Consider the following 14,391-nt stretch of genomic DNA (forward strand, 5'->3'; position numbering starts at 1 on the left):
GTGGAGCCCTCCAAGTGTTGTTGGACTGCAACTCCTATTAGCCCTAGTCAGCATAACCATTGGTGAAGGATGGTGGGAGTTGTAGTTCAACAGTATCTAGAAAGCCATGTTCTCCCTACTTTTGTTACAGACATACATCTTAAATCTGCCATTCTGTCGCTTGCAGGATAGGATTGAAATCTTCTGCAACACACATCCAGTACATCTTCTTGAATGTAGTGGGATTTACTTCTAAGTAAACATCTATAAGACTGCAATGTAAAAAAGTTCTGTTGAAATCTGTTCAACTAAGAACTCACTAGACAGACTTAAGCAAGGCACTATTTGTTCAGCCTCAGTCCCTATCTGCAATATGATGATATGGCTGACTTACTTTGCAGTGTCGTTGACAAGATCATTTGAGATACTGTATGTGAAGTGCTTTAAACTTTAAAAAAGACATGGTACATTATTCATGTTAAAAATTCATGGAACTAGTATCTTAAGGAGGGTTTTAATAACGCATCATGTATTTTGTCACTGTCATTTTAAAAACATCCTATAATTGTTTGTGCTCTGTGCCAGCTTTGTCCATTTAGTGCAGATTGCAAGGTTTCTGCAGTAGTTCTACATAGCACTTAGATTATAATTGGCAAAAAACACATGTTAAGTTACACTAGAAGTTGCGTTCATGGGGATCTTGTATAGCATAATGTTTAAAACCAAGACCTCAAGAGATAGATATTCCTGATTAAAACTTCAGATTTGTTGCAAGTTCTAGGTGTACTTAAGGAGGCCTCATGGCATCTGCAATAGCCAGGGTTATATCACTTAGCCTGTCCTAATAAATTGTCATTAGAATTACTGAGATAATGTATGTGAAATACTTTAAGCACTTAGGAAAAGTGGCACCCAGTACCAAGTATTATCACCACAATTTACAAAGTTGACCACATTTTGGAAACAGGCATACCTGTTTGAGCTTAGCACGGGGTTTAAGTAAATATGAGACTTCTGAGACTTTTGCTAACTTGGGCCTGTTACAGACTGCCAAAATAAAGCTGCTTCGGGTCTCTTTGGAGGCATGCTATTTAAATGATTCATAGGTCCTAAGAGTCCGGAGGTCGCGCCAAAGCCACACTCCATTCCTAAGCACTGGAGTGCAGCTTTGGTGCAGCTTCTGGATTCTTAGGATGCATGCATCATTTAAACAGCATACCTCCAAAGAGACCCGAAGCAGCTTTATTTTGGCAGTCTGTAATAGGCCATAGTCCAGCTCCATCAGGACTAGCCTGGAAGAAGGAAGAGCCCTCCCTCCAATCCATCTGCCTTGGTCCAGGCCTCAGAGGGAGAGAAGAACCACTGGACCTCATCCCCTTTCCCTCCACCATTCCCTTCTCCTTTTGTTTCGTGTCTTTTAGATTGTAAGTCTGAGGGCAGGGAACTGTCTGATTAAAAATAACAATTGTAAGCCGCCCTGAGAGCTATTAGGGCTGAAGGGCGGGATATAAATACCTAAATAAATAAATAAACAAACAGAGGTACTGATTTCAGGTTAGCCTGAATCCACTTGCTCCCACTATTAGACATCCATTTAGTTGTGTTTAGATGGTATCCCTGTGCAAGATTGCTATTTTTCATTTCTGTAATTTCAGCGCAGGGTGCTGGGAAACACATTCAGCCGGTGATAGTCCGCCTACTCTGCAAGGATCTAAACTGGACTTGGGTGCAAGTGGCTGCATCAAGAGAGAATGGAAAGGCTGGAGAGCTCATTACTTGTACCAGCTACATCCTCAGGTGAATGCATTTACTGCACAGGTGATATTTGGAGGTGTTTCCACACTCAGTGGGCTTTAATGTGAAACTGCCATGCTTCTTTCAAACCTTTTTAAGGGCTTCTTCTTCATGACCTCATGATTCAGTCATTGCATTCCTAGAGTGCTTCAAACTATTGTGAAAATTCAGAAAACCTTTAAAAACCACATTAAAGCAGGCCCAGTAGGTGGTCATGGCTCTTATTTTAACTCTTCTGTCTTTTCCTAGACATAGTGATGCATCAACAGTGTGCAAGATCAACAGGCAAACTTACTGCAGCTCTTCATAAATGTCTTGCCAGTGGGTGCAAGTCTGTTCCTATTTTAATTTTTTAATTACTCTTGTAATTATTGCTAAACATGTTTAGGTATGCACTTCAAAAGTATTAGCATAATTAAGTTTTAGGAAAATCTATCCTACCAATTTTATTAAAATGTGTTATACTGATGCATCATGTTGTCACACAACACAGTAAGGTTACGTGATGAAGCCAAAAAAATCTGGATTCTCCATCCTCGGCCACTAAATTTCTGTAAACTAGGCAGAATGAAGACAAAATGAAAGTTTTGTCCGGAAGCACTCAGGACACTTAGGGCCCAAACAAACAGGCCAAAATAAAGCTGCTTCAGGCCACTTTGGAAGTGTGCTGTTTAAATAACGCATACGTCCTAAGAGGCCAGAAGCCACGCCAAACCACACTCCAGTCCTAAGGACTGAAGTGCAGCTTTGGCACAGCTTCTGGCCTCTTTAAGACGTGTGTGTCATTTAAACAGCATACCTCCAAAGTAACCCAAAACAGCTTTATTTTGGCCTGTCTGTTCAGGCCCTTAGTTCCTAGGTTAAACAAAGGACAGAACCAGACTTTTCTCTCTGTCATGGTTCTCTTACAGCAGGAAGAAAGAGATACATAAAGCAGTTGAACAAATATTTAGTCACTGATCAACCTGGAGTACTTAGGGATCCCAGATTCTACATCTCCTAGTAGAGCTAGTAAAGTGATAGCTTTATCTTCTCCCACCTGTTCCTTCCATGATCTTTTGGAGTTAATAATGTTCTAGGTGTGGCACCTAGTGGGACAGAAGGTCATGGGAAGGTGGGTGTAGTGATGGGAAGGAATGGATAGAGGAACCATAGCTGTAGTGAAAGATGTCAGGACTGTGATGAATCTTCATGCTATGACTCAGTAAGCCAAGTGAGCTAACCTGAGGGAAGGAATGGGGTGTTACCAGGATCTAGCACAGAAAAAGATTTTTTAAAGGTTAGTTCCTTCCTAAAAGGAACATTTTGAAAACTATACCCCTCACATTATCTTGCAGGAAACTGTGACAGCTAAATCAGTTTGAAGCCTTCTATACAAGTAGTGCTTAGTTTTTATTACAGTTTTCAGTCATTTCCCCCCTGCACTGGCTGCCTGTGTATACAAATTGAATTGGACCTACAAATAGCTTCTTCTGCTTGCTACATCACTTCAGTTATATTCACGCAAGTCTAAAAGCTATTCTTAATAGAGCCAACATCAGCATTAGATTAGTTAAAGGGAGATGTTTGCCCCAGGAGGCCAGTGCTGACAGGCAGTAACCATGACCTTAAAGGAGAGATGTGTGTGTCCTTTGCCTCCTAAACTAGGGTGCTGTCTTCAGGTATAGTGGACAATATTGTCTCATAGAATGCATCCGCTAATAAAATACCTTTAAGCTTGTCCTATGGACTTGAGATGCTCTCAAAAGCTGATGGTGCCACATCAGTATAGGAAGGATAGGTTTAGTTTGTCTAACAGTGTTAACAGCCTTCTTATTGGCATGACTTACAGTAGTTATTCCAGACACAAACAATCTTTTCTACTTCCCCACAGGGAAGAAGAAGCCACCTATATCCAAAGCCAAGATCATCCATATGGAATTGCTGTTCAAGTCACCTCAAATCAAAAATATTGTTATGGAGAAACACAGCAACAGACAAAAGTAAATAACGTCAACTTTTTGCCCCAAGAAACAGCAAGAGCCAGGGATGAGATACTCAGGTTTAATCCCTTCCAGCTTCCTGAAGCTCCTGAAGAGAAGGTGGCCACTGTTTCTTTTCAGCCTTTATTTTCAACCAGCTTGGCTAGCATGGTTGATGTAGCTAACCTACACTCCTCTCAAGAAACTAGATTTCCCTTCTTCCCTGCTGGTCTTTCTTGTACAGACCAAAGAAACAGATGGGATTCCTTGAGCCATACTGCTCTCTGTTCCTTGGATAGTTCATTTTCTTCTGACAGCAGTTCTTCTATAGACTTTTCTCCACTAGAAGGAAGATCATCCTCAGGAACATTTTCAGTGATGGGTACGAGCCCTGACCAAGACAAATGGGCCATCAGTATATTGGCTAAACAAATCCATTATCTTGATGAAATCTTCTCTCAGTACACAAAGGAAATTCCTCAGCAACCACCTGATATTCCTCTGTGGCCTGGACGGTCTTCTGAGGATACTCACATGGTATCATCTAGACAGAACTGGGGGACGGATGGAGCTCTAGATTTCCTTGAAGAATTCTCTCTGGATGAAGAAGTCATCACTAGCATCTTAAACAACCTCCTACACCATGACAGTTTGAACCAATCCACCTCTGAGTCAAGCCCAACAGGCAATTTTCACATATCAAATACTGAGTCAGAGCTTCCTTTACTCCCAGCTCCTCTAACAGAAGCAACTTCTTGCCTTGGCGAGTACTCCTTCATGCAGCCTTCTTCTTCCTCTGCATTATCTGGTTCTCATGTGCCTGATTCCCAGTGGGATGGAACAATTAATGCTATGCTTGAACAAGGTGCTGTTTCCTCTTCGTTGTAGTGCTACAGTATATAATATTACTTCCACCCAGATGAAACCTCCATTCCTTAAGAGCAGCTGCTGTTATCCTCCTTAAGAGCCTGGAAGAGCTACCTGATCTGACTATAGGTCCCAGAATATCCCAGCCAGCATAGATACTGTTCAGGAGCTTTGAAAAGTGGTCATGCCAGCTGAGGTGGTTCTAGGAATTATAGGTCAAAAAGTGACTTCTGTCTCTTGCAGAGGCATAGTTGGTAATAATGTCAAAGATTGCTGTCTCAGTTTTAGTATGTACAGAGATCTTGTAGCACCTTTGAGACTAACTGAAAGAAGTTGGCAGCATGAGATTTTGTCGACTTAAGTCTGCTTCCTCAGATGCATCTGAGGAAGTAGACTTAAGAGGCCATACAGACAAGCCAAAATAAACCTGCTTCAGGTCGCTTTAGAGGCATGCTGTTTAAATGATGCATGCGTCCTAAGAGGCCAGAAGCCATGCCAAAGTCATGCTCCAGTCTTAAGGACTGGAGCGCAGCTTTGGCACAGCTTCTGGCCTCTTAAGATGCATGTGTCATTTAAACGACATACCTTCAAAGTGACCTGAAGCAGCTTCATTTTGGCCTGTCTGTATGAGCCCTTAAGTCTACGAAAGCTCATGCTGCCAACTTCTTTCTTTCTGTTAGTCTTAAAGGTGCTACAAGATTTCTCTACATACTGATTCTACAGACTAACATGGCTGTATCTTTGAGATGTCTCAGTTTTAGTCCCACATCAACTCCTATTGATCTGTTAATAGGTGAAGACAATTCTTTTTCAATCACCAGAGCCCTTATAACTGGAATTTGATTTATTGACCATTAGTTTTCATCTTTCTCTTTGTGTGTTTACTGCTCCTTTTAGTGCTTGTTATTATTATGCCTTCATAACTTATAGGCCACATTAAGCAAAATATTTTCTGGTGTAAAAAAAACATAGTATAAATTTCTTAAATACCAGTAACTGCAAAATGCATTTCAGTGTAATACTTGTGTTAGATAAACTAAAAGAACCCAAAAGGTGTGCAAGTTTTTGAGATCTCTATATCTATTTATCAGGCAAGTTGTTACTAAAAGCAGGTTAGAGGGAGGGAAGAGGAAATGGGAAAGGGGCACTAAGTTGATGCTGATATCTTGGTTGTCTGCATAATATCCTATGCTGAGAAGGAGACATCTGTAAACATTAAAAGAGAAAGTTCCAGGTGATACAGTGGTTTTTAGTTTCATAGAGAAATGTCAGGAACAAGAAAGGCAGAAAAGTTTGGTCCTCACATTTAAATAGCCAGCTGTAAACACAGAACTGTGTCCACATTTAATCTGGCATACCAGCTTCTTTTTCGGTGGAAAACAGCAGGAAATAATCTCAATATTAGCAAGTATGAATATAATTTAGGAGGTCCATTAAAGTAAAAAGAAGGCAATAGAAGCCACACCGGGCAGCTTTACTTAGTTGTTGTTGTGTACCTTCAAGCCCTTTCTGACTTATGGTGACCCTATAATGGTGTTTGTTTTTTTTGGCAAGATTTGTTCAAAGGGTTTTTTTAAACCTTCCTCTGAGGCTGAGACTATGTGATTTGCTCAAGCTCATGCAGTGGGTTTCTGTGGTCTAGCACGGATTCAAACCCTAGTCTCCAGAGTCTTAGTGCAACACTTAAACAACTACACTATAATATATTAACTCAGTTAATGGGAACATGATCCTGCTCTGAATTTAACTGAGGTTTGATTTAGGGTAGAATCAGATGTCCATAAACCCATGGTGGTTGTGGTTGTATGCCTCCAAGTAATTTTTTTACATATGGTGCCCCCAAGGCAAACCTATCACAGAGTTTTCTTGGCAAGTTTCTTCAGAAGGGGTTTGCCATTGCCACCCTTTGAGGCTGTCCAAGGTCACCCAGAAGGTTTTTCTGTGTGAGCAGGGGTTTGAATCCTGGTCTCCATCATTGTAATCCAAAACTTAAACCACTACACTAGACTGGCTCTCAAGGCTCTAATGTGGGTTGCTTTCAGCCCGCCCACAACCAACTGCTCAACTGATCATATCTAATCATAAGCAAAGAATTAAAATGCTCCTGCCTGCTTGGAAATAATGTTTGATGGGAATTTATGACAGATCTTAATGTGGGCAGCCATGCCAAAGAAAAGCTTTATAGCAGCTGCTGTATGTTCAATACCTTTAGAAAGCCAAACTGAAAATCAGGATTTATGGGAGTTAAAATGGTTGAGTTAAAATGGGAAACACATCTTCTACTGCTAAAAGACAGAGCCTGCTAATATGCTCCCATTTTTGTGGACAATCATACACCCTCAAACCCATAGGCTTCACATAATTCAGTCTGAAGGTTTGGCACTATACCCCAAAAAAAAAAAAAAAAAAAAAAAAAGGGGGGAGGAATAGAAGGAACATAGATTGATAGATATTATTTCAATAGAGGGAATTGATATGATCAAAGATGGGTCTTATACACCAGGGGAAAAATAGGATCCCTTTTTCTTGTGAAGGGATGTTAATTATTATTTACATTGCAAAGCAGATAGATATAAATAGCAGCTTTTATCCCATACCAATCTCAAATGATGATTTGTCAGATGACAGATGAGAGGGAGAGGATGCTTTTGCTGAACAAATAAATGCACTCAGGGCAACATGCTGCTAACTAGTGATTCAAGCCTTGTTTTAAAAAATGATTGCTGAATTCCATATAAAGACTTGGTTACAAGGCAGGGAGAGTTTGTTCCTATGCCAGAACTGACATTCATCCTGGAAAGAAGTGACTAGTGAGGTGCCACAGGGTTCTGTCCTGGGCCCAGTACTATTCAATGTTTTTATCAACAACCTGGACAAAAGAATAGAGGGCACGGTGATCAAATTTGTAGATGAGACCAAATTAGGAGGAGTAGCTAATACCCCAGAGGAGAGGATCAACATTCAAAATGACGTGAATAGATTAGAAAGCCGGGCCAAAACTAATAAAATGAACTTCAACAGGGAGAAATGTAAGGTACTGCACTTAGGGCAAAAAAAATGAAATGCATAGATATAAGATGGGGGACACCTGGCTTAACAAGACAATGTGTGAAAGGGATTTAGGAGTCCAAGTAGACCACAAGTTGAACATGAGTCAGCAGTGGGATGCAGCAGGCCAATGAGGTTCTGGACTGCATCAAAAGAAGTATAGTGTCTAGTTCAAGGGAAATAATAGTCCCATTCTATTCTGCTTTGGTCAGGCCTCATCTTGAATATTGTGTCCAGTTCTGGGCACCATAATTCAAAAAGGATGTTGACAAGCTGGAGTGTGTCCAGAGGAGGGTCACCAAAAGGGTGAAGTGTCTAGAAACCATGTCTTATGAAGAGTCACTTAGGTAGCTGGGTATGTTCAGCCAGAAGAAGAGATGGTTAAGATATTTCAATATTTGTAAAGGTGTCACACTGAGGATGGAACAAACTTGTTTCCTGCTGCTCCAAAGAATAGGACACATAGCAATGGATTCAAACTACAGGAAAAGAGGTACCACTTCAACATTAGGAGGAACATTCTGATAGTAAGAGCTGTTTGACTGTGCAACATCCTCCCTCAGAGCGTGATGGAGTCTTCTCCTTTGGAGATTTTTAAACTTTTGAGGTTTTAAATTCTCTTAAATGTTTTCCAAATCATGTCTTCTTCTTGTAACTTTCTAAAAAACCATACTTAATGGCCTCATTACAAAATGGGGGCATACCTGCTCCGGATGCCCCCTAATTTAAATCTTCCCTGATGCGCTTCTTCTTAACACCTGTATTTTTCTATCCTACAGGCATCTGTTCAGAGGAAGCCATGTTCTGCTGATCCTGGACTACTATGTCAGGATGACCAGATGTCATAACCACAAAGAACAAGGCACTGCAAAATATAGGATGTTCAAGACCAGTGATGGACATTACAAAGCAAAAGCTAAAAACCCATGCTTCTTCAGTCATGCTCAAAATGAAGGATGCGCTGGAATTCCTCCTGGACGGAAGGCTGAAATGTAGGACATGTCCTGGGAAAGTAAGATGTCTGGTCACCTTGTACTGTGTGCACATCTCAGTTGCAAGAGCAGAAATGCACATGTTGACCAATAAAAAGGGCAAAAGTCCAACAGTGACAGTATGGTGTGTGTGTGTGTGTGGGGGGGACTGGTGATATACTCAAGACTCAGGACTTTATCACATGGGGAAAATTGGGGGTTTAAACAGTCAATTATCCTGTGAAAAACATAATATTGCATTTAAGATTTTCAGACACATCACTTATAAAGAGGCTATAAAGTAGCAACAAATAATTTTGGGGATTTACCCGTGCCTCTTTAATAGTGACATTGTGTGAAAATCTTAAATGCAATATCATGTTTTGCACAGGATAATTGGCTGTTTAAACCCTGATTTTGCCACACACATCCTTGTGTGATAAAGTCCTTAGCCAAAGATAATTTGTTTCCTATGGGAAAGCAAATTCCATGTGACAGAGATGATGTTGTTGTTTTGTGCCTTTAGGTCCTTTCAGACTTATGGTGATCCTAAAGGACTGCTGATTAAACCTTACTTCCACAGTACTGAAAGGATATTTTCTGCTTTATCCAAGGCACAGTTTAGATAAATTACCTTTTTGGATTACAACTCCCTGACTCCTTCAGCTAGTTTTGGCATTCTCTGCTAGTTCTGGGCTTCTTGAGAGTTGTAATCCACAAAAAAAGTAACTTCACCAAGCTCTTGCGGACTAAATTAGGGGCACAGGGCAGGCCCCTTCATGCACACTACACTACACAACAACATCTTGTTGTTGTGAACCATTTCAACACCTGTCACCTGAGGCACCCACCTCCCTGTACTTGTAGTTGTACAATAACATCCAAAATCCACCAAACAGGGATATCATTCATTTTCTGTGGGTTTTTTGGGCTGTATGACTGTGTTCTAGAGGAATTTATTCCTGATGTTTCCCCTCCATCTTCGGCTGCCATAGAATCATAGAATCGTAGAGTTGGAAGAGACCACAGGGGCTATCCAGACCAACCCCCTGCCATGCAGGAACTGTCAATCAAAGCATCCCTGACAGATGGCCATCCAGTCTCTGTTTAAAGACCTCCAAAGAAGGAGACTCTATCACTCTCTGAGGAAGGAGTGTGTTCCACTGTCGAACGGCAATCACTGTCAGGAAGTTCCTCCTAATGTTGAGGTGGAATCTCTTCCTGTAGCTTGCATCCATTGTTCCGGGTCCTGTTCTCTGGAGCAGCAGAAAACAATCTTGCTCCTTAACATGACATCCCTTCACTGGCTTCCTCATCAAGCAAAAGGTGTTAAAAATCATACAGGAGAAAGAATAAAAAGTGACCATGTTAGTCATAGGCCTGCATTTTGTCAGGCTGTTGTGGTTGTTGTTCTCAGTACAAATGCTATGAAGGGGTATTCATGCAGGCATGCTCTCCTTTTTCTGGCTATGTGGATACTACAAGATTCTTGAAGCCTGGGAAATAAGCTTTAAAATCCATTATCAAGACCAAAAAAAAAAAAAAAAGGTTTGTACTTTGTTATGTGGCCAACACAGCCACCCTTGGGTATGTTTTCTTGATGTTGTGTGCCTTCAAGCCGTTTATGACTTATGGTGATCCTAAGGCACTGTTGGCATGTTTGCTCAATGAGGGTTTGCCTTTGCCATTGCCATCCTCTGAGGCTGAGAGAATGTGACTTGCCTAAGGTCACCCAGTGGGTTTCCATGGGTCAGCAGTGATTCCAATTACCCCACCTCAAAGAAAGTCTAAGTGCTGCTGAGGGAGCTATTCCTGAAGCCAGTGGGGGGGCAAGTGGTGGCCAGACTAGTTTATGTGGCTCCTACCACAACCTTTATAAATAAAGTCATTTTTAAAAAAAGTATCTCTGACTTTAGTTTTTTGTGGGTTTTTCAGGCTATGTGGCCGTGCTCTGGAATAATGTATTCCTGATGTTTCGCCAGCATCTGTGCCTGGCATCTTCAGAGAATGGTGGCATAGAGGTGTGTGGGGTATACAGTTGTTCCTCCGTTTGCATGGAGGACTTCACATCTGCAACCCTCACGAGAAGTAAACGGGGGGGATTAAAATGGGGCATATGCCCCTATTCAAGCCTATGGAGCTTAAATATGTATGAGTTTCGGAGGGGTGACTGTATAAGCAAGGAGGATTTGTTTCTATTTAATTAGTGACCTGTTGTCTGCTGGAAAGCTCCCTGACCCTAGTTTGACACCACTTTAACTGCCGTGGCTCAATGCTATGGAATTCTGGGAACTGTGGTTTGTTGTGGCAACAGAGCTCTGCTTAACACCACTTTAACTACCATGGCTCAATTCTTGAACTGTAGTTTTGTGAGACATTTAGCCTTCTCTGTCAGAGCGTTCTAATGCCACAACAAATTACAGTTCCCAGGATTCCATAGCACTGAGCCATGGCAGTTAAAGTGATTCCAAACTAGATTGTTTCTGCAGTGTGGATGCAGCCTCTGTGGTACAGTACTTTGATTTCTACTTGTCCCAGTTCTGGGAAAAGAGCTGGATACAAATTGATATGATACGATATGATGACACCAAATTAGGAGGAGTAGCTAATACCCCAGAGGACAGGATCACAATTCAATACGACCTGAATAGATTAGAAAGCTGGGCCAAAGCTAACAAAATGAATTTCAACATGGAGAAATGTATAGTAGTATTGCACTTAGAAATTGAAATGCATAGATATAGGATGGGGGACACCTGGCTTGACAAGGCTACATGTGAAAGGGATCTAGGAGTCATCACAAACTGAACATGAGTCAACAGTGTGATGCGCAGCTAAAAAGGCCAATGCGATCCTAGGTTGCATCAATGGAAGTATAGTGCCTAGATCAAGGGAAGTAATAGCACCACTCTATTCTGCCTTGGCCAGCCCTCATCTGGGATACTGTGTCCAGTTCCAATTCAAAAAGGAGGTTGACAAACTGGAGCGTGTCCAGAGGAGGGCACCCAAAATGGTGAAGGGCCTAGAAACCATGCCTTTATGAGGAGAGACTTAGGGAGCTGGGTGTGTTTAGCCTGGAGAAGAGACAGTTTAACACTATTGTTATCCTCTGTTTACTTTTGTGTGCTACATTTTATTATGTAAAGATTAACATGTATTAATGTGTATTATGCCTAATTATAGTTGTAGAATGTATGCCACAGGCAGGTTTACTTTATTCTATTTTTTAACAGTGCTGTGTAAATTTACAGCGCTTTATAAATAAAGGTTAATAATAATAAAGAGGCGATATAATAGCCCTGTTTAAATATCTGAGGGGATGTCATACTGAGGGAACAAGCTTGTTTTCTGCTGCTCCAGAGAACAGGAAACAGAGAAATAGGTTCAAGACTATAGGAAAAGATATTCCACTTAAACATTAGGAGGAACCTCCTGACAGAAAGAGCTGTTTGACAGTGGAACACATTCCCTCAGAGAGTGGAGGAGCCTCCTTCTTCTCTGGAGGTATTTAAACAGAGGCTGGATGGCTATGTATAGCAGTGCTTTGACTGTGAGTTCCTGCATGGAGGGACATGGACTAAATAGCCCTTGGTTTGTTTTATGCTAATGACACACTTGTGACGTAAGCAGGGAGGCGGGGAGAGCAGAGCCGTTGGTGCCGCCCAACCGCCACCTTAGCTCCATGTAGCCCCGCCCATGTTTTTTAAAAAGCCTGCTCTCTGTTTGCGCATGCGCGGGTGAGTGAGTTACATCTCCCTCCGCCCCTTTGTGACTGCCTCGCGCTCAGCCCCGTTGCCAGGAAACGGGAAGAAGTGGCAGCAGCGCGGCCCGCGAGGCCAGTCAGATCGCAGAGGCCTCCTAAAGGGAAGGACGGGGCGCTGGCTGCGAGCGATGAACGTCGGCCGCCCGGCACCAGAGACAGGTAGAACTCGTGTCTATAGAGAAAGAGGCCTCCCTTCCATGCCTCTCACTGCCTTCCCTAAGCTCCGCCTCTTCCGGTTGGAGACCAACCGTGCTCCCTTTAAGAGGTTTTGGACTTCAGCTCCCAGAAGCCTCAGCCATGTTGCCCAAAGCCTGGGTTTCTGGGAGCTGAAGTCCAAAGTCCCTCAAAGGGCACACCGTTTGGGGCCCACTGGTCAGTAAAGATCCAGAGACATGGGTCCAAAGCACCCAGCAGAAATAGTCCACTTGGAGACCCCTTTAGCTGCCCTGGCTGGATGCTGTGGAACTCTGGGAATTGTAGTTATGTGGAGACATTGGTCCAGAACACCATGGAGAAAATAACCCACTTTGAGACCGCTTTAACTGCCCTGGCTCAGTGCTAGGGAATCCTGGGAACTGTAGTTTTATTGAGACTCCACAGCTTTCTGACAGAGAAGGCTAAATGTATTACAGTGCTACATTCCCAGAGTCCCTTAGGACTGAGCCAGGGCAGCTAAAGTGGTGCCAAAACTGAATGATTTCTCCAGTGTATTTTGGACCAGAGAGGCTTCTCTGCCCGAGAGCAGGGTGACCAGACGTCCTCCTTTTCCAGGATGCGTCCTACATTTCAACCTTCTGCCCAGGAGGAAGTCCAAAGGGTCCTCTGTTCTGAGGATGGCTACGAAGCATGAATTTACGCTTATGGGAGGTTGTTAGCTTTTATTTGGGCAAGTTCCACATTTTTTCTTGAATGCCCTACACTTTGCGGTGCCTTGTCCTCCCCTGTGTTTAGGACATCTGGTCATCCTGGTCAGAGAGCTCTGCTGCCACAACAAACTACAGTTCCCAGAATTCCATAACATTGAGCCAGGGCAGTCAAAAGGTGTCAAACTGGGTTATTTCTGCAGTGCGGAAGCAGCCCAAAACACGGCTGTGTTAGAATGGAAAATCAGTCTGCAAGGGGATCTTGCAGCATCTTTGAGACTAACTGAGAGAGAACATGTTCAGGGGCTGTGCCAGCCATATTTATTGCTGTGTTCCTCCAAGCCACTTGTGGAGACCCTAAGGCGACCCTATCATACGGTTTTCTTGGCAAGTTTCTTCATTGCCATTGCCACCCTCTGAGGCTGAGAGAGTGTGACTTGCCGAAGATCGCCCATGGGTTTTTATGTTCATGCAGGTAATCAACCCTAGATCTCCAGAGTCATAGTCCAACACTCAAATCACAACACCACACTGATTCTCTGTTAGCCATACAGCAAAGTACGGTAACATCCAAAATCCACAAAACAGTGATGCCTTTCATTGGCCAACCAAAATACACACAATATATGATGCAAGCCTTCAAAGCTCCACTGGCTTCTTCATCAGGCAAAGGTGTTAATCATACAGTAGAATTTTTAAATAAAATTTAAAATTATAAATTTCAAAATGTATAGAAAGATTACTACTTCTGAAATCCCAGATGTCTCCATCCTTTGTGAGGCCACAGCCCCTTTTAAAGATCAAAGTTGGCCATAAACAAGTATAGGAATACCCTGAACTTAATTACTGCAATACAGCTAGCAATTAGGTATCCTTATATTAGAACAACAAATACTTTTATAGCAAATTATCATACTGCAGCAAAAAAAAGGATACACTCGTCCCTCCACATTCGCTGGGCTTAGGGGGCACAGGACCCCTGTGGATGTGGAAAAATCGCAAATAACAAAACCCCTATCTTTTTTACCTGGGAGAACATCTCTCTAGAAATCTCTAGGTCCTCCAATGCAACTCTTTGGTCAACAACTTCCAGACATTGACCATAGAATTGCACTGGAGGAGCTACAAATGCCTAGTGGAGTATT

At 42.4% G+C, this 14,391-nt stretch overlaps 2 protein-coding genes across 3 annotated transcripts in view; both read left to right on the forward strand.

Moving 5' to 3' along the window:
* The window catches only part of LOC121925209 (neuronal PAS domain-containing protein 4B-like), a 42,940-nt gene extending 34,301 nt beyond the window's left edge, over window positions 1-8,639 (forward strand). The window contains 3 exon segments of the mRNA XM_042457104.1: window positions 1,635-1,776; window positions 3,647-4,599; window positions 8,429-8,639. Coding sequence (XP_042313038.1) covers window positions 1,635-1,776; window positions 3,647-4,599; window positions 8,429-8,460 — 1,127 coding nt within the window. The 3' untranslated portion in view covers window positions 8,461-8,639.
* A 3,728-nt stretch (window positions 8,640-12,367) lies between these two features.
* RRP36 (ribosomal RNA processing 36) overlaps window positions 12,368-14,391 on the forward strand; it is a 36,251-nt gene continuing 34,227 nt past the window's right edge. For both annotated transcript variants that reach the window (XR_006101885.1, XM_042449095.1), the window contains exon 1: window positions 12,368-12,542. The gene's annotated coding sequence lies outside the window, so the exon portion shown is untranslated. The remainder of the gene's footprint in view (window positions 12,543-14,391) is intronic.

The sequence above is a fragment of the Sceloporus undulatus genome, chromosome 1 (assembly GCF_019175285.1).
Source record: "Sceloporus undulatus isolate JIND9_A2432 ecotype Alabama chromosome 1, SceUnd_v1.1, whole genome shotgun sequence".
In the NCBI taxonomy this organism is placed as follows: Eukaryota; Metazoa; Chordata; class Lepidosauria; order Squamata; family Phrynosomatidae; genus Sceloporus; species Sceloporus undulatus.